At 40.6% G+C, this 26407-nt stretch overlaps 2 protein-coding genes across 4 annotated transcripts in view; one reads left to right on the forward strand and one right to left on the reverse strand.

The window, feature by feature from the left end:
* Positions 1-321: 321 nt before the first annotated feature.
* syt14b (synaptotagmin XIVb) lies at positions 322-20717 on the forward strand. 3 transcript variants are annotated; one of them, XM_051408090.1, is made up of 9 exons: positions 322-382; positions 4063-4110; positions 8035-8181; positions 10500-10637; positions 12173-12432; positions 13806-14243; positions 15112-15292; positions 15720-15776; positions 17085-20717. In XM_051408090.1, the coding sequence occupies exons 1-9, from the start codon at positions 370-372 to the stop codon at positions 17399-17401; spliced, it is 1599 nt and encodes a 532-aa protein (XP_051264050.1). In that variant the 5' UTR covers positions 322-369; the 3' UTR covers positions 17402-20717. The 3 variants fall into 3 exon arrangements, with proteins under 3 accessions (XP_051264050.1, XP_051264048.1, XP_051264049.1); XM_051408088.1 differs by lacking the exons at positions 322-382; positions 4063-4110 and adding an exon at positions 9292-10266 and having other exon boundaries at positions 8067-8181; XM_051408089.1 differs by lacking the exons at positions 322-382; positions 4063-4110; positions 15720-15776 and adding an exon at positions 9292-10266 and having other exon boundaries at positions 8067-8181.
* extl3 (exostosin-like glycosyltransferase 3) overlaps positions 19766-26407 on the reverse strand; it is a 29985-nt gene continuing 23343 nt past the window's right edge. Inside the window, exons 3-6 of the mRNA XM_051408087.1 lie at positions 25685-25812; positions 24253-24397; positions 23988-24116; positions 19766-22976 (exon numbers count right to left, since the gene is read on the reverse strand). Of these exons, the coding sequence (XP_051264047.1) occupies positions 22767-22976; positions 23988-24116; positions 24253-24397; positions 25685-25812 (612 nt within the window). The 3' untranslated portion in view covers positions 19766-22766. The remainder of the gene's footprint in view (positions 22977-23987; positions 24117-24252; positions 24398-25684; positions 25813-26407) is intronic.

Consider the following 26407-nt stretch of genomic DNA (forward strand, 5'->3'; position numbering starts at 1 on the left):
TGTTTACTTCTATCCTTATATAGTTTAGCTACATATGCCTCTTTTTTTTATTTTTTCTCTATTTATCTACCTATTCCTTTCCTTGTGTTGCTACAATTGAATACCCCCTCTGCAGATCAATAAAGGCTTTCTCTTATCTCATCTTATCTTACATTCACATTAATATAATTCATGTAATATCACATTAATATCTTACATAGTTATTGAAATAGAAAATGCTTACACAATCTCTCTGCCTCACACACACACACACACACACACCGTCCACTGGCACATGAATGACCTCCCTCCTCCATCACACACACACACACACACACACACACACACACCCTACCCCCCCAGAGTTGGTAGAGTCCGGGACGGAGCATCATGGCGATTGACGGTAAGTACTCGATCTCAGGTGTACTGCGGGACTCGTGTGGAAACTTTGCCGCGGGACAGAACGAGGACGCCGTTTTAAAAATCACATGTCACATTCACCGCTTTTAATCCGGTTTATTTTTTTATTTTATTTTTTTATTTTTTTATTTACAATCAGACCGCGAGTACCGCAGTGCTCCGGAGCTGGGACAGCTAGCAGCGCGGGGCTGATGACACCCGCACCGATGCAGGAATGTTGTGATCCCTTCATGGGATGCGCGCGTGCTCTCACAGCCGCGTGAAAGTGACGCTAAAGTGGACACTCGCTAGTCCCCGGATCGACCGTTGGGGAGACGTTTGTGTGAAATATTTGACTAACGAGCCAGTGACAGTGCAGCTATTTAATTTAAATATATATATGTATATGTGTATATGTGTATATGTGTGTGTTGGCTGTAACTGAAAAAAATCCCGGCAGGCTGCTACTTAGCGTCACATGGCAACAACTACTTTGTTTTGATCACGTTGGCGGATGAATATGGTGTTAACTGTTATCGAACGTTTGAGTTCTAAAAACGACCGTTATTATTTATTTTTATTTTTTTGTTGAGGCACGTGCTTTTATTTTTATTTTTTTACCGTTACGTGTAATGTGTACAACCGGTGTAAAAAAAAAAAAAAAAAACAGAAGAAAAGCCTCCATGTCGACCGGACAAGTGTCTGTTCAAGGTTTTAGTGAAAGTGACCGGAACACACAAAGGATGGAGTCGGTGAAGAGTAGGCGCGTGCGTTTTGCTCGTTGTCCCGTTTACCGGGCACGGTCCTTCATTGTGTCACGTGCAGCCAAGCGTGCGGCGGTGTTTGTTGATGTGACACCTGAGAGGAGAGGGTACGGTTTCATAAAGACATCAGCAGTGCCTCACCATGGGCAGCAGTGGTACAGGGGCGGGAATGTGTCAGGAAGTCTCCCACCATTCATACACTCACTGCTCAATGCGTATAGGGATGGCTTAAGTTAGATAACATGGTTCAGTCTTACCACTCAGAATATACTTAGAGATTTCTTGCTTTTTAATTTTGACTAGTAAAATTAGGGATGTCTTGAATTAACATTTCTTTTAGTTGGAGGTGCATCCCCCTAACCCCCCCCATAATATGTGTTTATGTGCTTATTGTATGTTTGATCATCACCCTCCATGCAGCAGATTGATGTTGACACATGTGTTTCCATATTCATTTACTGAAGGTGCAAAGTTTCTTTTAATGTGAGTTTAAGATGTGGATGTATAAGCATGACTTTTATGATCAAATATGCAATAATGTGTGACATGGACACTTGAAACCTCACATTGGAGAATTAATCTTACAGTAAAATTAGAGATTTGTTATGTCTAGCAGTAGTTAAACTTTTTTTAAATATACAATGTAACATGTCATTGTGGAGAATGAACATGTAGTCTTATTTTAATAATTGTATTAGTAGTAGAAGTAATTTAATTTCTTGGTGGAAAAGACAGCAGACACACATTATTATCCAAAATATTAAAATCAGAGTATTATATGTCTTAATGTAACGCCTTAAATGTGAATCCTGTTGCTCTATTAGACGTCACAAGGGCCTGAAATAATGATGTTTACTTCATAGTATTGTTATGAGTGTCAGAAATAATTTTCTAAGAATGAGAATAGATTTCCGTCTGAACCGATTTAATTTGTTTTATTTTGGAGTTACTCCAAAAAAAGGATAGTTACAGTTTCTAGCTTCCTGTTTTTACTTTAAAACCATCAACACAAACAAAGTGACTCAGTGATACGCAGTTTCTTCTAGGAACCAGAGGATCCACTGATATTCAAAACATAAATACTTTAATTACAACTGCTGTTTTACTTTAAACCCACCATTAAATCGTCATCTTGACCATTATTATAGTAAGCAAAACAGAAAACGTGAAACTTCTTATAATTAATCTGAAATAATAACTACAGAATAGTCTGATGATTTATTATTGTCCCTTTATTGACACAAAACTTATATTATAATACCCATTTTATCCCCCAGTTTTCTTTATTTGACTGAAGAAGAAGAAGCGTACATTACTGTGAAAAAGCCCTCTTGTAAGAATAGCAGTGATTTTAAGGAAAGTAGTGACTCGTGTATGACTGATTGCTACACTTTGGCAAGCTTTTTGTCTAGCGAACAGAGAGTTTCTCTACCATTAAGTGAATTGGTCTAGAGAGTGTCTGTCTGCTGTGTGACAGGAGACAAGTCTGCTTCAGAGCCTTTTTATTTTATTTCTGGCATCAAGCCGTCACCTCAGACCATTTTCCGGCGTCCAATCCTTGATTTGAGGGAAGTAATACAATAAGTGGATGAGTGGAAGATTTGTTTACATTTTATTAGTGGAGTTCAGGGGAGAACAATATTGTTTCTCGAAGCCCAAGACAGGTAAAAATAATAAAAACAAAGACGCTACCCCAAATCCCCGCAATTTAAACTGTTAAGAGAGCCAATATCTGCTTCTGCCACTGAATACTGCTGAGCCAAGAGAGATATTGTGTGAATATATGTGCATAATGTGTGTGAATGACTGTGAGGGAGATATGGGTCAGTATCCTTCATTAAATTAAGCCTCGGGGAGATTAAAGCAACTGATATAACTACCAGGAAATGTAACAACAACCTGCAGTAAAAATGTCCCACTAATTGGATCAAAAACAGAAAGAAAACTTAAACATATTTCCAGATAATGTAAAAAGATCAACTATTGGAGGTGAAACATGTTAGGAAACACAGTTGTAAGAAACCTCAGAAAATAAAATTTAAATAATTAAACTATCAGAGACTTGTGGTGTTAGTGTTTATTTTGGGGGGGGGGTCCTGGCTACAGCCCCGAGTGTAACAACTGAAATCATTACTTTAGATCTCTTGAAAGATGAACTGAAGTAATAATTACTGCATTTAATATGAATAATATATTACATTAATGAGCCTTAGCACAGTTTTGACCCATTTAGAGAGAGAGATTCTAATTCCCATTGTTACTGGGGGTATTGCTGCTTCAGAGATGGTTATGGCTTACAGTGTACTTTTTATTTATTTATAGTTATTTCGAGTACTTTATCCCTTAATGTACGCAATATTTGAAGGAATGGCTTATATATTTTTCTGGCTTTTTCACTTTCTTGTGAAGATTTATTCCACTTTCACGTCTGCCAGGAGACGCTTAGCTTAGCATAAAGACTAGAAAGTGGTAGGAAGCAGCGAGCCTGGCTCTCTCCAAAACTAAAACAATCTACCCACAAGCACCCCACAGCCAAGAAATAGTCCCGCGCATAACCCCCGATAAAACCATTCTTATGTTTGTAGGCTAGCTGTTTCCATCTGTTTCCAGTCTTTGTGCTAAGCTAAGCTACCCGTCTCTAACCCTAAAAAACTAATACCACAGTGGTATCAATCTTATCATATAGTGAATATAAAATGTTAAACTTCAGACAGATATTTTACACTTCCCTCTCATGGTGCACTTATATTAACTTAGATTGTGTAGTTTTCTCACTTGGTTCCAGCTAATCAGTTTTTATATGTGTTGGCATAAGCATCTGCCAGCCTTCCTAACCTTGAGGCCTGACCATATGTTTTCTTCAGTACATGGAATAATCTTTAACCTCTGACTCCCAACTTCTCATCTCTTTCTCTCCCAGGAGGGGGGAGGAACTGTGGTGTTCATGAGCTCATATGTGCCAGACGAGGTAAGGGCCATGTTACAACCGAGCATATCTCTTAACACTTGTGTGTGTCTGCGTTAGGCATAAGAGTACATTTTTTTGTGTGTGTGTGTGTGTGTGTGATTGTTTTCAGACTGACGTGCGTGCTTGGCTGCGCTCCACTAATTCACTTTTAAAAGCACAATAAGACTTGATACGTCCAAATATTTAGCCCGAGCTTCCACCTGTCCTTTAAATCCTGTGAATTTTCACTGGAATTTGGTGTGTAGAAAGTATCTCTATATAGACTTCAGAAAGCATAATGTCAGGGTCTGAATTATGCATGGCATATCGAGTTTTGGCTCACTTCAGCAAAAGAAGGCAGCTGTGTGTTCATGATTTATTCAGCGTGGAGGTTTTGTTTCGTATCAGAGGTCCATGTGTAAGCAACATTTCCAGATTGCCTACCTACTTTTTAAACAAGCATGCCCTATAAACAGCCAAGTTAAGTATGCACTGGTCTAAAAAGCTTAAAAGTGGGATAAGTTATTACATGAATAAATGAATGAGGGTTAACTCGAGGAGTGAGGAAATATGACATCATTTCTTTCTGTCTTGTGTTTAAAAGATGTAGAAACATGACAGAATGATTAATTTCCCTTTGTTTTATTTGAAAACATTTCATCTAAATGAGTTCATGTTTTCTCTGAGGTTGTTATTCATTTGCTGTTTTTCACATTGAATGCTTCAGTGGCTGTGTTTTTATGTTTGTTAGTCAGGTTGCTGGAGTCATTTACCTGGAAAAGAAATAATGCAGATTGAATCCTGAGGCTCAGTTCGGAGTCCTGTTCAGTTCACACGCTGTAAAAAAAATGATTTATTTGTTTATATTTTCTTTATTTATTCTGCTCAGACATACAAATTGTACATGCACACGCTCAAGGAGGATGGATAGGGTGAAAGAGGGGAGTTAAAAAGGCATATGAAGAGAAAGGGAAGTGGCTGAGAGGCAAAAAAAAAAAAAATCCACTTTAATCTGCTCTGCTGTTAAAGAGAAATATCAGATTTTTCTCAGAATGATGGGTATAAAAAATAACCGATAGCGGCATGCGAGCTTTTCCAATGGGCGTCTTGCCACCGCTCCACTTTCCAGTATACATCGACAGAGGGGATCGAGTTACCTCAGGTGGCTAAATTATTCAGCTGTCGTTGACATTTACAGAGCAAGGGCCATGTATGAAGTGTCATCACACCCCGGGGGCACAGGGCCCATAAGCTGTTCAGTTCAACAGGCAGGCTGCTGTGCCTGTGGCTGCAGAGGTCATTCTGGCTCAATCGACACAACTGTCAGCAGTGAGAGTTGATACGTAAGCCTGGCAAGTGCTGGACGCCGTCTAAGTGTAAGGGATTTATTACATGTCGGATTACTTCAGAGCAGGACAACTTTGTTTTTCCCCCTCTCTTCTCAGATCATTTACTATGTATAGCAGCAGAAGTACTGATAGTGCTTTTTGGGAACAGCTGGCTTTAAAGAGGATATTCATTTAGAGAAGGTAAGCCTCTGCTGCCACATCGCTCTGGTATCTCTCTCCTACTTATCAACGCCATTCTTGGGGAATTTTAGCATTCATTATTTTCGGCAGTCTGCAGCAGGCGGCAGCGCTAGTTGTCAGGCTGCAGTGGTCTCTGCCTGTTGCCATGGTGAAACTAGTCTGTCCATAAGTTCAGTCTGTAGTCAGGAGGTTTGAGAAACTATGCCTCTATTTTTCTCTCTTCCGCTCTCATTTGTGCTCTCAGGGAGAAACCAGTCTTCACAGTTACTGGTGGTGATGGTTGTTTCTCACCTGCTACAAACCACATGCTACACCAAACGCACTGGCTTGAAATGCACCACACTTTTATTTATATATATGTATATATAATATTTTCTCATGTGATTAATTATTTGTTTGGTCAATAAAATGTGAAAGGTGAAAGATGCCCCTTACCATTTCCCAAGTTGATGTCTTCAAATAGCTTGTTTTGTCTAATTAACAGTCTAAAATATTTATAATTGTCAATTTGAAATCACATAAAACAAAGAAAAACAGCAAGTCCACAATTTAGAAGCTGAAAAAATGACTAGTTGGTTGTTTATTTGACCTATTTGTCTCCTAACCAGGAGATTAAAACAACAAAATGAAAAAAATAACACAAAATATGTCACAAACTCAAACACATTACAAACCATAAATAGAGTTGGCTGTAAGGATCATATAAAATATTACGTCCCAGAAGGAGCTAAAGTGCCACCTTAAAGCTGCATTAACAATGACAATGAGTAATGTAGAAGATCAACATCAAACATTGATCATCCAGTTCTGCAGTCCTTCAGCTTTACGGAGAGATTTAGCATCTTTCAGCTCATTGTTTTGGGTTTAGGGCCCGCAACTTTATTGTTGTTTGTCTTATTTTTGCTTTATTGTTTTTATATTCAAACAGTATGTTTCACTTTTAATGTAACAAGACAAAAGGCGTAAACCATCCAAAATCCAACATAGAGCATCCAGGAGGACACACAGTGGACCACACAAACTAATGTAAATTATATGCTAACGCTTAGCCTTGGAAGTAACAGTAATCCCGACTGCAGGTAGTAAGCCAGTTAGCCAGATGTGCTAAATTAGCTAATATTAGAGCAATCAAACACACACTTGAAAGGTCCCATGTGTAACATTTAAGAGGATCTATAGTCAGAAATGGAATCTAATATCCATTGTTATGTTTTCATTCGTGTATAATCACCTGAATTTAGGAATCTACAGACCCAGCGGGTCATCTTCCGTGGAGTCCGCCATGTTGAGCCGCCATGTTTCTACAGTAGCCCAGAACGGACAAACACTGGCTGTCGATAGGGCCTTTCGCATCTTTTGTGGCCGTTATACTTTCTCTTACACATTTAGTTCAGTTTGTTGCATTGTGTAACTTCACCACTAGATGCCACTAAATCCTACACGCTGCTCCTTTAATCCATTCCTTACAGTTTTGTGTTTTCGATTTAAAAGACGCCTGCCCTAAATTCTTTAAATGGTTGATAAGCTAAGCAACTGTTGTTCAGGAGAGGGGTTCAGTGAAAGGTCAATTGAAAACACCTGTGTGGGTGTACAAAGCCTTTGAAATTGGTGTCTCTAATAAAATACTAAGGAATTCACTGTTGAATATATATTATTTTGGAATCAAAAAACTGTATCATGTGTCTCAAGTACTTAAACTTGAAATTCAGACACCTCATATCACCAAGGCTCGCTTGCAGTGTGCTTCATTTTACATGCTGCCCTTTCCACCGAGGCATTTGGTCTTTAGAAATGCCGTTCATGCTTCATTGTCCGCCAGCTTTCCCTTTTTCTTAAGCTATTACACTGCGGTGTGTCTGTGTTGTAGCCTATTAAGTGCAGGCCCATTGCGGTTTGGCTGGTTTACCAAGTCTATGTTTCAGTAAGATACAGTCCCTTTGAGGCTCTCATAAAAATAGCACTTCAGCAGCGCAGGGCTGCATGGTTACATGAAGTATGGTTGGCCTACATACACTGCTGTAGATTGTATCTGGTATGCCTTTGAAGTGGGAAAACTCACTGGCTGTTTAAAAGTACAATAGCTAATGCTCCCTTCACAAGGCAACATTTGAGGAGTTTGATTCGAAAAAAAGATGCCTATCATCAAAAAGAATTATTTGTGGTATCAAAGTGGGGTTGTTTACAGCCTTAAAAGGATTTTATTCAAAATAGCATTTTTCAGCTTGCAGCCATCTGTGTTAAGACTCTTTTTCCTAAAAATGAAAGACTTTGGTTTGGAAAGTTACATTCCTCCATAATCAGAATTACTTATCTTTTCCTATGTCTAATTTTGTTTTTCTCTCTTTCTGTCTGCCTCTCCCTTTCCATCCCCTGTCTCCCCTCTTCCCTCCCTCTGTATTTCTGTTCCTCTCCTCAGTCTCTCCTGAGCTTCTGGGTGTGCTGTCTTCCATCGCAGCCTTCATGGCGTTGATGGCTGTGTTCTTTCTTTACCTCAGCAACAAGCTGTCAGTGGAGAGTCCTGACAACTTGTCACATCTCAGTGGCTATAGGAACAGCCAGCCAGGTACTCAGCACACTTATAGATTAACCACAGTGGCAGCATTTACACAAACACACACACACACACACACACACACACACACACACACACACACACACACATTATTAGGATGATCATCTTTGTTCTGGTTTTAAATTAAGACTTTGAAGTTTGCCTTGTTGATCTTTATCCTCAGACACATATGAAACCTAATCTAAATAGTGCAATAATGCAACACTGTAAAGACCACATCTAAGGACACAAATATAAGAGAGTAGGGTTTAACATGGACTTTTTGCATAACTTTGCATGCAGAATTTGTTCTATAAATAGTTTCAGAGTGGGATCTGGTGTCTGGAGGTGTATAGCACTGTAAAGCTGCATATTCTTTGGCCTAAATACGCCAAGGAGCATGATCATGTTTTCACGATTCATTCATTATCCAGATTCTGGACACATAATATTTTATTTTATGAATAAACATGAATAAATTGAGAACCAGGTGCTGTTATTGTTTTGCCTAACTACAGTACAAATCATATCATGAGCTGCTTCAACAACAGGCCGGCTGCTTCTTTTTTGGACAGGATACCACTTTGGTTCTTTTCTCTTCTTAAAGTAACAAGTCTGTTTTGAAAATGTACGAAGTAGAAAGTACTGATATTTGTGTAAAAATGTAGGGGGTAAAAAGTTGTACAGTAAAGTACAGATACCTCAAAACACTCCTTAAGTACTGTATTACAGTATTTGTATTTCTCTCCTTCCCATCTGGAAAGAACCCAGGGCCTGAAATGAGAACAGAGTTAGTACTAGTAAACAACATGGAGGATGTGAATAAAATTTGTAGAGACAAAGTTGATCGGAGGCTGAACCTGTGAGATTTTCATGTGTTTTTACAGTGTTACTATCCCAGTTCATTTTATTGTGGTTGCTTTCTAAAAACCTTATTATAATATCTGACACATAGAGCACAAATAGTTGAATACATAAACACAGTGAGAGAAGCTCTTGGTACAGAACATTTACTATAATCTCTACAATCACCATATTGCTTGGTGTATATGAACGTGTTGTTCTCAGCACACACTGTGATGCTGGTGCCACACCCTGCTAACAACCACATGTCCGTGTCAGTGCCTCTGATTAGCTAATCTAGTGGTCAGCGTGGCGACGGGATCCCCGGCTGAGAGATGGCCTTCTTCAAGAGCTTCCAGCACAACCTGCCATCTGTCAACATTTCCTCCATCTTGGACTCAGTCACCAGTCGTGTGGATGACCTGGCCAATGCTGTCAGTGATGTCACTTACGCTGTCAGCGACCAACTGACAGAGCAGGTCACCACTATCATCAACAAGGTGGACGATGGGGAAAATAGCAGCACCCAGGAGGCCGGTCAGACTTGCACCGCACAGGAGGGCAAGGCCAGCAATAAAAGCATGTGGCAAATGTCTAGAGACTCAGACGCAGGCAACGCAACCTCGAAGACCAACCAGGCCAGTGATACCACGGAGGCTGAGCATGCTGCGAGCCAGCTGGAGTGGGAATGGAGAGATGGATGCTGGCGGGTGAAAAGGACTGAAGCAGAGTTAGCAGAGGAAGAGAAGAGGAAGAAAGAGGAGAAGGAGCTTCAGGAGAAGAAAGAGCAGAGGAGAAAAGAAAGGAGAGAGAAGCAGCTGGAGAAAGAAGCCAAGACACAGAAAAACAAGGAGGAATCCCAAGATGGAGAGCAAGAGCAGGAAACAGATAATGTACCAGAGAGAAAGGAGAGTGACAGTGGAGACCAATCCAGTGCTCAGAAAAAAGCTGATGACTGCGATGAACCTCCTCAGTCACCTAGTCCAGAGACTGAAAGCAGGTTAACGAAACAGAACAAGCAAAAAGAAGAGGGAGAGGAAGAGGAAGCAAGAGAGGACAGCCTCGAGAGAGAGGGAGATGATGAGGAGGAGGCCGAGCTTTCTAGATCTTCCACAACAGTGAAAAAGAAAAAGTCAGACAAGAAGAAAGGGAAAGGAGCGAAGAGGGGTTCAAAGAAATCAGAAGAAACCCCAGATGTGGAGAAAAAGAAGGAGAAAGGGAAGAAAACCAAGAAGAAAAAGAAAAGCAACCAAGGTTAGACGATGTCCTGCTTCTGTTTGACCGCCTGGGTCTTCTTCTCTTGTCTTCAAACTCTTCCAACATTTGAAAGCATAACCTGAAAATGAACCTTTCCAGAGTGCCTTGTGCCAGCTTTCAAGCATCTGCACCTTTGCTCTCATCTTCTGCGTTTCTCTAAACGTCACACATATTTTGGTTTGTGTGATAAATGCAATGTTTGAACTAGAGTCTCCATGTGTTCTGTCCAGAGGGAGTTTTATCAGACAGCGAAGAGGACAAAGGGCCCGAGGCTGTGGCCCAGCAGAACACAACCTCTGCGTGGAGCAACAAATGCAAACAGTCCACCGAGCAGGGAGGCTACAGCAGTGAAGCCTCCAGTGAACGGGGTGAGAATGTGCATATTTGCTTCATATACATCATTTTATCTAACCAGGAGGAGTTACAGGAGTCTCCTGACCAAGATAGCATTGTAGAACATAAACAAAAACATACAAGACACACTTAGATAAAAATAATGAAGCATCACACAATGCACAGCATGAAAGAATAGTGACAAAATACCAGTAATGATATAACAAGGAATATAAAATGCAGTAGATCAAAATTCTTATAAATAAATATGTAAAAAGTGGCTTTATGGAGCTATAAGTTATACATACATTTTAAATGGCCATTAGCTATAATTTTATAATAATAGTTTGTTTTTTAGTACCTGCTACTGTGTACAAAGTGCCATTGTTAGTTTTTCATACTTCATACATACAATTCTCAAACATACTTATACCTATCACCCGTTCACTCTCTTGCACCTAAAGGTAAAAGGGAAAGATTATTTTTCTTCTTACAACTCTGTATGTTACTGTATGCCTTATATTTCTATAATGTCTATTGTGTCTCTATTGAGGTATTTAGTATCTTTTCTTCATTGTGTAAATCGTCTTAGAGTATCTTGAAAAGTGCTCTATAAATAAAATACCGTTACTTATTTATACTTTTCTCTCACGTGAGGAGTTCCAGGTAAATTTGGTTTTATCTAAGCTTCTAAAATGACTCCCTAAATAGTTCAACATTATAGTAAATATTTCATATCTTGCAGAGAGTTAGAAGAAAGGAGTGATATCTCTCTCATATCTGAAAATAAATATGAATTAAATATGAAGCTACATACGGTTAGCTTAGCTTCACATTGAAACTGGAAGCAGGAGGAAACATTTAGCCTGGCTCTTTGTAAAGGTAACAAGCACCTCTGAAGTTCACGGATTAACACATGTAGATCTTGTTTGTTTAAAGCAGCAACAAGGAACTTACATTTATTGTTGATTCCGGCAGCCCCTGTGGACAAAAGCGGTAGTGTTTCCACCGCCTGTTTCGTTGATTTAAAGGGGAATCTGATCTAGTTCAACCCAGTAGCACGCATTAAGAATAACTACATAGAAATCTTATTGCTGATAGTCTTGTTTGATTATGTAGGTCATATAGAGACATCAGTATTAAACTGAGACTGTTTCATAACCAGTTAAAACTTCCTGTAGTAGGTTTAATCCATACAAAGCCAAAGTGTAAAAACAACAATTCGTGGTCAAAACTATTTCATGGCCTGGAGGTGCTGGTAGGCGGATTCTGAGTGGTATTGGATGTCTAATCTAAAATGTTGAACTGTTCCTTTATTTGTCTTTATAGTACTACATCGTACAACAGCATACAGTAACTTATTCTCTATGTACTTTTTCCAAAATTGCATTGTAACAAATACACGGGGCATCTTTACCTCTTGAAACCTACTTTTTAAAATGGACTCACCTGTGGGTCAGGTTAACTCAACTCTGTGGTAAACTGTATGTTGCATACATAATAAGTATCCCTGCAGTCTCCAGTATATCATATATCATATCACATTACTCCTCCTGTGTCCCTCCTGTAGCCAACAGCATCCAGAGAATAAAGAAAGATTCCTCCCTCAATGAGCACAAGCCTCCTCCGTACCAGGATGAGGGCTCGGCGGCGCGTGTGTCCTCTCGTTCCCGCTCGGAGCGAGGGGTCAGAAGGGGGTCGTCCCCACAGCACTGCGACAGCCCCCGGTGCTCCAGTGAGGCCAGTGTGGACCAGGACACTGAGAGCTACCTCAACAAAGGCTGTGAGGAGGACATACCCAGTGACAGCACCGCTGTCCTGGGACCAGAGGTGAGATCAGAGCTACTGTATGTTCCCTCTTTTGTGTCCTCAAGCAGCCCATAACAATTGTTTTTATTGTGTAAAAATAAATATATTATATTTTATACCTGCCCTGTAGTTTACCATAACGATAGTACAAAAAGTCATCATTATTACCAGTTAATTAGGCATTTACTAGTGTAACTAGATAACTTGTTACTGTAATAATGTTACTTCCATTACAGTGTCAGTAACAGGTCATCTTAACATAAGGAGTACTTATTTTTTTATCTGAATCCATAAAAATACTGACTTAAACTTAAAGGAGGACTCATAAACGACAAATAGAATCAGGCAGCTTCACTTCCCATAAGGTTTATTTGTATTAATACAGAATAGAGTCAAGATCAACTGAACTAAAGGGTCTCATAATCTAATACTTTTCCTTCTGACAGTGGTCTACGTGATCAGACAGTATCATGAGATTAACAGTATCATGAAATATGATATAGAGATATGAGATATACATTTTTGGTCACGTCTGGGGCTCACGACTTCCCTGTCTTTGAAATGAATATATCATCTATTATTCTGGGACATTCCTCCTAGGTCATCCTGACACAGCTACACACTGATCCTTCACTCCCTAATCAAATTCAGATTCAGTGATACTCTTTTGTTTTCTTTTCCTCTGCTTATAGCTGCAGCCCAGAAAATATGGGCCACCAAGGGGAAAACTATCACACACAGAGGGCTGATTGTACTTGTTTAGGAGAAAAACAAATTAAGCCGCATTGTTGCAGTTTCCACTGATCCTACAAAATATGCCTCATAACGATCATTATATCTGTTTATTTTTCAATAATAAATCAGATAATTTATTGGAGATTATTTGGAACATTAAAAAACAGTTGAAAATCTGATTCTAATTGGACTCTAAAAACAACGTTTGCCGCAAAACACAGCTTAATAATTTATTGTTTTGTCAGTTAACTTCAGGGGTTTCCAGAAGCTCATTTGCATTCTTTCCCCAATTTTCACTTTTCATACCTGTCTTTGTCATAACAAGTCGTAACCACAGTATTCCTGCAGCAGCACACAACTTATGAATGTGTGGGGGAATAAAATGTGGGTGAAAACGATTTGTTTTGTTGAGAAAATCAGTAAAAGCTTTAGACATACAATCAGTGCCGGAAAGCTAATAGAAACAATAAATTGTATGGTTTTATATGACTTACATATCACCTCGTCTAAAACATAAATTATGTAATACTATGCAGCAACAGCAGGAAGTTGATGAAGGCTAATAGGTTACAACACTTAAGATTCCCTTCCTCTTCTACACTCTCTTATCTCTTTCCCTCCACCATTCCTCTGACAATTCTCCCTTTTCTTCCCTTCAGGACGGCTCTGGTCCTCAGCTCCCTACGGCCTACGAGCCAGAGGCACTCGGCAAATACGGCACACTGGACGTCGCCTTTGAGTACGACTCCAGCGAGCAGTATCTGGCTGTCACGGTCACCGCGGCGACAGACATTCCTGCTCTTAAACAGACGGGAAACATCGCGTGGCAGGTCCACCTGGTCCTGCTGCCCACCAAGAAGCAACGGGCCAAGACCGGTGTGCAGAAGGGCCCGTGTCCTGTCTTCACGGAAACTTTCAAGTTTTCCAGGGTGGAACAGGAGGCCCTGGGGGACTACGCCGTTCGCTTCCGCCTGTACAGCATCAGGCGGATGAAAAAAGAGAAGGTCCTGGGAGAGAAGGTGTTCTACCTGACTAAGCTCAACCTTCAGGGCAAGATCGCTCTACCTGTCACCCTGGAGCCGGGCTCTGAACTTACCGTGAGAACACTTTGTGAATTTCTGTCTTGCACTGTGCATAGTTTCACCTGAGGCAGTGGGACAATAAACAATATGAACTCTAGAGCTGTTTTATTCAACTGCAGATTGGTCTAGAGCTTCATCTATGGACTATTTTAAGATAACTGATTAATCTTCTTATTTTCTTAATTGACCAACTCGTTTTTTGGCCGATAAAACTATAAAAAAGTGAAAAATACCCAAGGTGACATCTTCATATGTCTTGTTTGGTTCAACCAACAATTCAAACCCCAATACTATTCAGTTTACCTTAATGTAAGACAAGGAAGTGCAGAAGATTCCTTACATTTGAGTAAGTGGAACCAGCAAATGTTTGTAATTTTTGCTTAAAAAATAATATTTGGAAGTAGACCAAAGTATTGGACAAATTAAAACTTTGACCTGATGATGGCACTTGACGTAAAATCAGAGGACTACCAAAGTTGTTATAATTCATCTTGAGGGCAACATGAATGTAGGTTGCAAATTTCATAGCAATTCATACAATAGCTTTAAAGTTTTACTCAATGCCACGAATGTCAGCCTCATGAGGGTCACCAAAATCAGTAGGGTTCATCCTGTGGGGACCTAGAACATCTGTACATAATGTCATGACACTCCATCTCAACTTATAGTAGTAGAGATATTTCTGTCTGAACTAAAGTTTTGTACTGGAGCCATGGTGCTAGCGTGGCTAAAGAGTTGTTTGTGAAATTTGGTGGCCTGACTATCTGAGGTCAAGGCCAAACTATCTTGGAATGCCTTCTTCTTTCTAGCTTTGTAGTTGGTACAAACTCTAAAAATCTCCCTCTCTTCTTTAAATAACTGCCCGTGTGTTTCATCTCGCCAGGGTTGCGGCTCTCTGGTGAGTGTGTCTCGCAGCGCAGGAGCTCTGTCCTACCGCTCCACTGAAGACTCATCCTTGCCAGAGATCCTCCTGGGTCTCATTTACAACTCTGCCACGGGACAGTTATCTGCTGAGGTCATCCAGGGAAGCCACTTCAAAACCACAGCGTCCGATAAACCCGTCAGTACGTACAAAAGCTTCCATGTTGAACTGTTTTTATTCTTTGGGTTTTTCATGCCAGCTTGGAATGAGGTGCTGAGTGACAGTGTAAATCTTCCTTCCAGTGAAATTCGCCCTTGTAATGGGCCTTCCCCAAAGTGTGCTGATACTCTCGGCAATTGTTTTGGCAATAACAGATGGGCAAGACTCCCGGCAGCATGTAACGAAAACAAATGGTGCGCCATTACATTTAAATGTCTCCTGGCAACAGCACCGGCTTTTTAATAACCTAAGTGATTAAAGCCATAATGCTGAAGCCATCGCTGAGTTCCCATGAAAGGCTGACGTTCTGGTGTTTTTTCACGATCTTTAAAGTGCTCACTCTGACTGCTTCCTCTCTTTCTTCTTTCCAACCTTGTGTGCCATGGTGTGTGCCGTGGTGTGTGCCACAGATGGTCTGTTCTGTTGTATAAAGCACTTTGTTGGGGGGCAGCTTTATATTATGAGAGGTAAGTCAGCAGCAAAGAACTTACAAGTAATCTTTTGGTATTCAGTGTTTTATTCATGATTATTTTCACTGTCGACTAATCGGTTAGTTGTTTGGTCCATTAAATGTCAGAAAATGGTGAAAAACGTCAATCACATGGCCCAAGATGATGATAAGATATTCAGTTCACTGTCATAGAGGACTAAAGAAACCAGAAAACATTCACATTTGATGAACTGAACAGTTGACAACTGACTGATTAATCGACTAATCGTGGGAGCTTTAATTTGTATAATATAGTTTAAGGTCCGAACCCAAAACTCCACATATTTAGTTCACTGGATGAAGTTCTAGCAGTGTGTAAATAAACAATAAAACACTTCTAGCATATAATCCTCCAAATATTTGTTTCTGACCAGACTTTACTCACTAGGTCTGGTTTGATTGAAATTTCAGAACATATTTTCTCTCCACCTCTTGTGGGATTGTGGGAATGTTCTGATTTTATTTGTCCTGTTTATGATGCTCTCAGCACTAAAAAAAAACATTTTACTCTTTAACTCTTTAAAGGAACAGCTTTGGGGTAGTCATTTTGGAAAATATGCTTTTTTGACTTCTTGCTGGGAGGCAGATGAGAACATCGATGCCACTTTGATCTCTGTACAATATTCATGAAGCTGGAGCCTGGAGACTCTTAGCTTAGCATAAAGACTGTAAACAGGAAACAGCGAGCCTGGCTGTCCAATGAAAAAGAAAAAGATCTTGACCACCACCTTTAAAGTTCACACAGTGTTTGACACAGTATCTTTTTATGGGAGGTAATGTTTTTGTACTGATTAAACAAATGTAAAATATAACATGTTAATTTGAGAGCTTTATTGGAGCTGATAGGCAGATTTTGTTTTACCTCTTTGGGAATAGTTTTAAGACCCTTTCAAGGTAGAAAGTTCCATTGAAAACTGTCCACAGTGTCTGTGGAGTAACAAGGACACTAATTCTGGAAAAACAAGTTTCTGTTAAAAATGTTTTTTTATGCTGTAATCACCACAAATAGTATGGCTAGATACCAATAGAGGTTTTTTTTCATATACATTTTTTGTGAACTGAGCCTTTAAAAACACACATTCTAATGTACAGCTCTGGTTTTTAACCCTAGTCTTCACTGAGACCCAGAGCTCTGGTTTACTTCCATACATTAACTCTGCTTTTAAAGTTTAAATGATTGAGCCCAAGAAGACAAACCTCTGCTGCAGTTTGTTATGGTTGTTGCAGTACTGATGTGCCACCACTTGATGGCATTCTCTCACCACTCTGCCACACCTCCTTTCAGACACCTACGTGAAGCTGACTATGCTGGACTCCAAAGGGAAAGAGATGTCCAAGTGCAAGACGGCCGTATGCCGCGGCCAGCCCAACCCCACCTACAAGGAGACGTTCGTGTTCCAGGTGGCGCTCTTCCAGCTGTCCGAGGTGTCGCTGGTGCTGACGGTGTTCTGCCGCCGGAGCAGCATGAGGCCCAGGGAGAGGCTGGGCTGGGTCTCCCTGGGCCTCAACAGCTCCAGCGAGGAGCAGCAGGCCCACTGGACAGAGATGAAAGAGGCGGAGGGACAGCAGGTCTGCCACTGGCACACACTTACTGACACATAGGAGGAAGATTTATGAATACTGAACTTACTTAAACAGCATTCCCCGGACAGTCAGAGTGTGATGTGTGTGTGTGTGTGTGTGTGTGTGTGTGTGTGTGTGTGTGTGTGTGTGTGTGTGTGTGTGTGTGTGCGTGTGCTGCGTACAGGTGTGAGGACAGGCATGGGTTCCCAGTCTTCACTGCCAGAGCTCCAGCTGCAGCCTCTTTAGTCTGGCAACGGCAGACTGAAAATTAATGACATTATAATCACCGAACTAACCAAGAGCAGAAGGATATGGTTTGTTTTCCAGTAATCCTGCCTACAGCAAGATTTGCATGTACACTGTTTACAGGACAATGTTAAGACACTTGCGAACATTTTTTTTCTGTCTCTGAATCTTGGACCAAAGAGCTCGGTCCACGACTAAGCAGACTCCTCCCTGTTTCTTCTGGGCTTCTCTGGACTTCAGCTGCCACCAGCATACCAGACATTTCTCTATCAGTCATAGCCATTGACAAAAGAGAAAGGCAATGAAAAGACTGTTACAAAGAGCCTACAACATGCTGCAACTATGCCTACAAGCTATGCTTTGTACAGTTTGTTTACATGCACATGACATTATGCAAAAGATTCATTCATTCGTTTCCGCTTTTATCTTTTTGGGATTATCAGTCAAATGGTTTACCGGTTTTATGGCTGTCTCTCTGGGCTATGTGTTATACAAAGACAGATCTTTTTTTTTTTTCATTGTGGTCTTGCATAACTCAGTACACTATGCATCTGACACCACTTTAAACAAGAGGAATGAAATTCTGTCTCGCGCTCGCTGAGTCTCTTACAGAATTGGACACAGCTCTGCATGCCACTGGTATCAAAGAGCAGCTTCCCCTTCCTGTGTAATACAGATTGAGCCTCTTTCACCATTCAGCCTTCTGACAACTCAGCCATGTTCATTCATGTAGAAACACGGTGCTTCCCGCTGAGGAGGAATATGCAAAAGCCTGCGCAGTCCAATAAACCTGGTTGTTTCTGTGAGGCAGTGCGGCTGACAACCTCGGCTGTGTTGGCTGTAAAGTGAGTTGGAACGGCAAAAAAACAAAATTACAGAAAAAAAGGTAAATCATATTTTCTCATTACAAGTGGATGGAAGATGTATTATTAAATAAAGGCTAAAATAAATGAAAACACTGTCCAGAACTGTGAGAAATCTGGTTCTACCTGTACGGTCCTCATCTGGAACAAAGCCAATATTTAACCCTCATCTGAGGAGAAAAACTATGAGTCAGAAAATCCCCCCAAAAAACTACACACCACACCCGTGTTTCAGTAAAAAAAAAACTCTAAAACACCCTCTCTTCCTCGCTCTCTCTCTGCTGGCTGAAGCTGAGGGGTGTGGGATGCATATTTCTTTCTTGTCTCACTGATGTCAGAGCTGAACCCCTCCTCTGGGTTTGGGGTGCTTAAACCACACCTCGTCTCTTCAGTTCTCCAGCATGGCCAAAGTTCTACAAAAGTCAAAATGTATTCATTATAAAATGAATGAAAACCAGATGTTTAACATTCCAGACAGATAAACAATTGGCTTTTGGTTGCAGAAAGAGGGAATAACAGCAACTAGTGGATTTTATTTATTTTTTTTTTTTGGCTTGCATTTTGGTATAAGTACAATTTGTGCATAAACCAGCATTATATAACCATTGAAGGAATAGTTCGACACATTGGGAAATACACTTGTTTGCTTCCCCCCAATGCAACTTTCATGTCTGTGTGTATGAAGCTACTGACAGCAGCAGCTTGGCGTGAAGACAGTCCGTCTAACAAACACTGTTAAAGCTCACTCATTAACACACTGTGTCTCATTTGTTCTTTTACATTTCACTTGTTGTGCAAATGAAATTCTTTATTGTTATATGGGGGTTATGGACTAGTTATTGGTTGGGACCAGATGGGACCAGTAACTTCCTGAAATCTCTGCTGGTTGCCTAGCAACCGGTCATGTCCAGGAAACAGACCGGCCCATAAGTCCCTGTAAAACCGCAAATTGCTTTGGATAAATGAAACACACGAGATGTATAACATGTTGATGAGTGAGCTTTAGAGGTGCTGGTAGGTAGTTTTGCTTCCTTTGGATGGAACCAGACCAGCCATTTCCCCTTATTTTAAGTCTTAATGTTAAGCTACCTAGTTAGCCGCAGCTGCATTTTTACCCTACAGACATGAGTTGTATTAAATTAGCTAACTTGCTAAGAAAGCAAATAAGCCTATTTCTCAAAAGGTCCAACAATTCCCTTAAAGTTCTGATTGATTGTTATTATTTTAAGGCATCATCATATCGTCAAAGTGCAGGAATGTGGGGAAAAAAAGAATGAGGCCGTAAGTCAGAAAATGTTTTAACAATGTTGAGAGTTTTTATTTCCATTTATCTGGCCTTCAATGGTTTGTTTGATGCTGTCATCAGTCTGGTACAGCTCAAGCAGCGTTGCAAGTGGCTGGAGCCTCGCCCACAGTTGCGGCTCAGCCCCAGGAGCACAGAGTTTCACAACAACTTACACCTAGCAGAGCGACTGCGGCCTTCCAACAAAGTGTATTCTGCTCTAGGCCATGGAAAACCAGCTGTGCCACGGACCATAGAGGGGGGGGAGCCAGGCACTGGAGGTATGGGAGGTTCCAAAATACCAGCCAACCCCATCCAACACTATGCCCCGAGGACAGGTTGATAGTCAGTCAGGTAATTACGAGGCCCTTGGAGCGCCAATAGAAGTGTTCAGATGTGACGAGGCGGGTTAGGAGCCAGGCCTGGGTTTTTCAAGTCTGCTGCAGCAGAAGAGTCAATTTGAATTTGTTTTAGCTATGTTGCCATTTTACACCAGAGTAATTAGGAATCTGGCTCTTCCTTTATCCCTTTTAGCGAAACATGCCCAATCAAATATTTTTATATTGCACTGGAGGGGGCAGAGAGTAGTAGCAGCCACCTGGAGCAGGTCGGGATTTGGCTTCAAAAGATACTTTACTGCGCGTCCAGTGATTGCTGCAGAGGCTCAGTTTATGACATTCTACTACAACTCAACCTTTCTGAGAACCAGGTCATCTCGCCATCTATAAAACACATTTGCCTGCCTGAGTGCTGCTCTCAGGTCAGTTAACTTCCCCCTCAAGCGTTCAGTGGCACAAGCTAGTTTTCCTTGGCAATGAAATAAGCAGAAGGCTCAATCAAGTTGGGATCTCTTTGTGATTAGGAATAATAAAGTACAATGTCTTGTCATTTTATTGAATGTGTCATTATCAGTTTAAAAAAAATCTTTTTTAATAATATATTCAATAAATATACAGGAACCATGGACTTATGAGAGTGTTTGTTTCATAAAAGCATCCTCACAGAACCTACTTTGGGGGAAAAAGTCCTAAACTTATCTTAATACATTTTTAAAGGGATCATTTTAGGTTAATATTTTGTTCAGATTAAAGGAATTAAGTCTGACAAGGTCAAATAAAGGACTTTGGGTATATAATACATGATGGGAAGGGCTTCCAATGGATTGACTCCTGGTAAAGTACCATGCAGAGTGGATAAAGGTGTACCAGATTGCATCCCTTTAGCAATCATTCACACTGTGCACCCTGAAACTTATACTGTAAAGCAGCAGACGTCGTACCTATTTGGCAAAGAAAACATTCATCAAGCAATGGTAAAAAAAAAACAACAACAAAGTGAAACCAATATGGCGACACTGTAAAGTGACGTTTTTGTCTTAGCTGGGAAAGTTTCTATACAGGAAGGTGACATGAACATGGCAGAACATATCTAGTACTTCAATAATTCTATTGCAAAGTCAGAACTGGCAATATATTAAAGGGAATAGCTCAAAAGTCAGGGAATATGATTATTTTCTCTATGGTAAAAAGTTAAATAAGAACATCTTGTATTTATTAAATATGAGGCTGAGCCAGTTAGCTTAGCTTAGCACAAAAACTGGAAACAGGGAAACTGTTTGTTGTTTTATATATCATGTGTTGATCAGTGAGCCTAGCTTCATAGATTACCTTTGTACAGAGCCAGGCTAGTTGCTTCCACCTGTAAGCAGTCTTTATGCTAAGCTAAGCTAAGCGGCTACAGCTTCATATTTAATGGACAGATCCTCCAGAAAGCAAAAACAACATTTCTTCCCCAAACTGTCAAACTATTCTCTCTAAACCTAAAATTACAATAAATTTACCGTAATCCTAACAGTACAATTAACGTCGCTGAAGACTTTCTTTATAATTACAACCTGAATTTGACATTCAAACCTATTTTTGTTGATTTTGGCCGATGTGGTTCTTGACTTTGTTGCACTTCAGTAAGGGACATTGTAACCGTTGATTGGTTAATATTATTACATTTAAACCGGACTACTTTACCCTCGGACCAATTTTACAAACATTAGTAAACACCCTACAGCATAAAAAACAGGCCATTTCACACACTCTTCAAAGAGTGCGGATCTTGTAAGCATAACAAAATGACAAAATGGTGGCTGGTTTTCATGACAAATTCGAGGCATTATGGTGACCGTTGAAGTGAATTCCTTCTTGAACACGTAACACTACTAAACGTTGATTGAGCCAACCTGTTTTAACTGTTCAGTTGAGGTCCTGTCTCATTCTCAGATGAACAAGTCCGTGTTTGATCTCCCACAGGCAGAGCTTCAGGAAAATGTTCGTTCAACATAGAGATTTACACATTTAAACGTTATTTAAAAAAAAAAAAAAAAAAAAAAGAAAGACTGTTCAATAAAATACTTCTGACCATCAGTGCTTCTCTCACGTACATGTACAAGAAGTACAGTTTGTAAGTGTAAAATGGAAAACACACACAAAGCGCAGTGACAGCCGTGTGCCGATGCCACGTTTGCTCTCCCGGCTGAAACTGTCAACAGGCTGCTGGGAGACGCAGCCCGACGTCTGTCAGTGATTCAGTAACCGGTAGCTCCGTTATCAGGTAGGGTTTATCGTGGGAGAGTTTCTGTACACTGTGTACAACCGCCTCTCTTTCCTCAGCAGGCCGTTAAGAGGTGCAAATGACATCTGTAGTGGTTGATGAGCATGATTGAAGAACATGAAAAAGGAGCAGTGACATCCACTGAAAAGGCTCATTTTGTTGGCAGTGGTCCCTTTCAGCTTCCGCTCTTCAAATTTTCAGTAGAGTTATGGATTAGACCACAAGCCAACAGCTCTTAAGGTTAACTTGTCTATCCCCCCGGGCAAAATCCTAACCCAAAACTTTCCTTCTGTGCTTTTATCTGGCAGCCCATCCATCTTTACCCACTGAGAGCTGCTGTTCTTTTAAATACTTCCAGTCCTTCAATCCTCTCTGCTTTTGGCTCTTTGCTGGGCCGCTCAGCCCGATGCTAGATGAACTTGAAGCACTTGGTCTTGTCGTGGGGTAAACGAGTCTTAAAAAGCACAGAGTCCACACGGAACTGCGTGTACAGCAGCGGCATGTAGCCGTACACCTTGACGAAGAAGTTGATGCACTTGTGGCGCTCGTGGAAATGCGAGTCATCGTGTGAAAGGGCCTGAGGGCAGCCGGGGCAGCGGAAGGTCCAACGAGACGTTACCTAACACACAGAGAGAGAGAGAGAGAGAGAGAGATTGTGTAATATTTGTTTTTTGTGCATGCGATCCAATGTGTTTCAGGAATTAAATACTGAATAAATAAAACCCTTTTATTAGATTTTTTATTTTTAAACGAGCCAGCTTCAGTTCATTTAAAAGTCAGCTGTTTCAACTCAACTCAAGCAGCTAACCTTAGCTTAATTAGCTCACCAGGTAGAGCTGATGTCAGTTATCATTCAGCCCTCAAAATCATCCGTTATTGATTAGAAATGAGAATTAGTCTGCCAGTCTAAAATCAGACTCATTGCTTTAAAAAGTAAGTGGTATATCTGTTATCGTGTACCCGTGAACTGCATATGTGCTGCGCAGCAGGGGATGGGGCTTAGCGAATAGTCAATTAATAAAAGGAAAAACATCCCCAAAGTCTGAATTTTGTTAATTCACCATCAGTGATGCATAAAAAGTAATTTATTTTTGGTTTTATTTGTCTTTTTTTTTTTTGACTAAAAGAGAAATATAGTTTCTCACCATTTAGGACTCCACACTCAAACTTGCCCCAAATTCATTATTCACAAGACTTATTCCTCGCAGTGAATTGCCGTCATGAAATGCACTCCATCAAAGCCGTCCTTAATTCCCCTCTGAAACACCCTGAATATTAACACCCCACTAAATCAAAAAGAACTTAAACTGAGGGCTGCAATGACATTTCTGTTCCAACAGCTTCCCCAGCTTGATTGCTATAATTATTTGTCTAGCCATAAATATGCACTCTGGTAATAAATGTCCTACCAATAAAAATCCAGAGGAGAAAAAAAGAAAAAAAAAAATCGGACATAACACACCAATTCGATCTTGTGTTTTTGATTTATCATTTGTGGGGGAATATTGGACATGTCAGTTTGAGTAATGACAAGGCTAAGTGGGCAAAAATATAAATACACTGGGGCCTGGGGGAGATACAAAAGTTTGTGTATGCTGAGCACAGCCGGACTGCGCGCTCTGTCACTGACCTTGATGGGTGGTTTGCGGGTGATATGAGAGACCAGGAAGTTCATGGCGATGTCCTCGCAGTTTATGTACTCATCCACCATGTCCCTGATGGCCTGGGGCATCACGTAGGAGTATAGATAGGCATAGTACTACAAAAAACACGAGCACACAGGGGAACACATGAATGATATGGCTAATGAGATGGTAAATAGATGCATTTTAGCTGAATGTGTACTTTTATTTTTTTTAGGGAGGGGGGTGGGAGATAAGATGAGATGATCTGACCTTGTGGAAGAAAGCAGCTCCTGTCAGCACCATGGAGAGCTCACAGGAGTAGTTGGAGTTGTAGAGCCAGGACTGGTGATTGACGTCCCACGCGTGATACCTCCCAGGGAAACCAACGATACGATCTCTGGCCTCGCGCCAAACTCTGCGAGACGCCACCAAACGACACAAAACGCAGTCAGCAGAATTCCTCATTTTCAATCAATTACATAAGACTGACTGGGCAGAATTAATAAATGTTTGGTGGTTATGGGACTTTTTTTTTATTTTTATGGTCATCAGTTTGGTTTCCAAGTGTCTGTCTGTGCATATGCCATCCGTTTGCATCCATCTGTTTCAACTCGTGACAACCATTTGCCTCTTGGGAGTAATTAAGTAACCATTTTGTATTGACAGTGTATGAGAGTTTTCTAAAGATGTTTAAAACTAAAATGTCACTCTTGGCTCATATTTACGCATACTGCTGCCCAGTCCCTGCTAGAAAGTCTTGGACCACACAAAGAGTATCTCATTAGAAACTTGGAATTCCTTCTACAGACACAGTCGATGCAACAAATCTCAAAGAGCCATCGAATGTCTTGAGTGAGCTCATGTGAGACCACTGCTACGTCTACCACAGTCAGCTGCTGCGTAGTGTTTCCTCTTTGGCGAGAGTGGAGGTGAGGAAACATTCATGGGTAATTCTGGGGGAGTTTGAGAAAATTCATGACAAATGACCCCACACCCACACCCACACACATCCACACACATAGCCAGTTGTGGCCTGCCTGAACAAGCTGCTACAGTTGTAGACAAGTCTCAGAGAGGGAGGGGTGGTGCACAAAAATAACATAACAGCGTACTTGATCATTTAATTGGTTTAAACATGGCCTTCACGTTCAGCTTATCTGAGTACAGTATTAGCAAATGAATCATAAATACAAGGCACTGACAGCATGTTTCCCTTTAATTTTCTCCGGTCCAGTCTGTAGTGGTTGGTTCAGTTTCTCTGTCTAATTCAGTGTTTTCAGGAATGTGACGCTTCAGCGTTTTTTTGGACATTTTTACTTCTCGTTGGAGACAAAGCTTTCCCTTCTATTTTACTGCATTTTCACAGACAGCAATAGCAATTATATTTAAGGTTGCAACTTCTTATTAAACTTTCCAAAGAATTATAAGTTGTCAAGCCAAGAGAGTGCCATTAAAAAGGTGAGTATTAGTATGAAAACAAGTATTTTATATTTGTAGTAGAGACCTGATTTCACTTTGACATTAAAGTGTATTGATCGCTGCAAAAATAATCCACATTAAATCCACTTTGATTCAGTGTTGTAAGACAATAAAACATGAAGATGGGTGAATACTTTTTATAGACACTGTAAGATACCAAAAGTAATGACTAACAACCAGATTTTGTCTTAACGACCGCATACATTCTGCCACCATCACTGACCTGAACCCGAACATAATCTCATCGTGGCGGAGATGAGCGTCATCGTCAATAGACAGTATGGCCTCGGTCTCCACTGCGTCCCAGGGAAGGAAGCGGTTGTTCAGGCTGTTCTTTTCTGTTCGGACAACCTGCGGGCGTAAGACAAGATCCTGCTTAGCATGAACCTTTCTGTCAGGCACTTCACATGACAACTACTCACAGCAACGCAATTTACTATAGTTGAGTACATTTTGAGTAAAGCTACACACAGAACATTTTATACGTCTACCTGACCTATATAAACCTGCACCAACTGATTTTTTTTGGCCACTTGGGGGCAGCAAAAAACAAACTCAATACTGGCATATCATCTACCACTTTTTAAGCTGATGTGGTGAACTTGTTAGCAAACAGTAGATTTACAGGAAATGCAAAGCAACATTAGCATTCATTTCACGTTGTGTTTCTTTTATTTTGCAAATGTAAGTCCAATTAGCTCTGCTGTGTTCCCCACCAACTCCTGAGGGAAATATCTGTCTTAAAGTGCTCTGCTATGTTCACCAGCTAATCACCAACTACTGGTTTGGTGCAAGGTCAGGTAGTGTACAGAGAGTAATTGAATTAAGCGGTCCGCCGTTTAATCAGTCTGATTACCTGGCATTTCAGGATGATTGGCATTAGTCGATGCCTATGCTCACAAGGCTAATAAATAAAAATTGTCTGCAAACAGATCTGTGGGCAGCC

Source organism: Dicentrarchus labrax, unplaced genomic scaffold (assembly GCF_905237075.1).
Source record: "Dicentrarchus labrax unplaced genomic scaffold, dlabrax2021, whole genome shotgun sequence".
In the NCBI taxonomy this organism is placed as follows: domain Eukaryota; kingdom Metazoa; phylum Chordata; class Actinopteri; family Moronidae; genus Dicentrarchus; species Dicentrarchus labrax.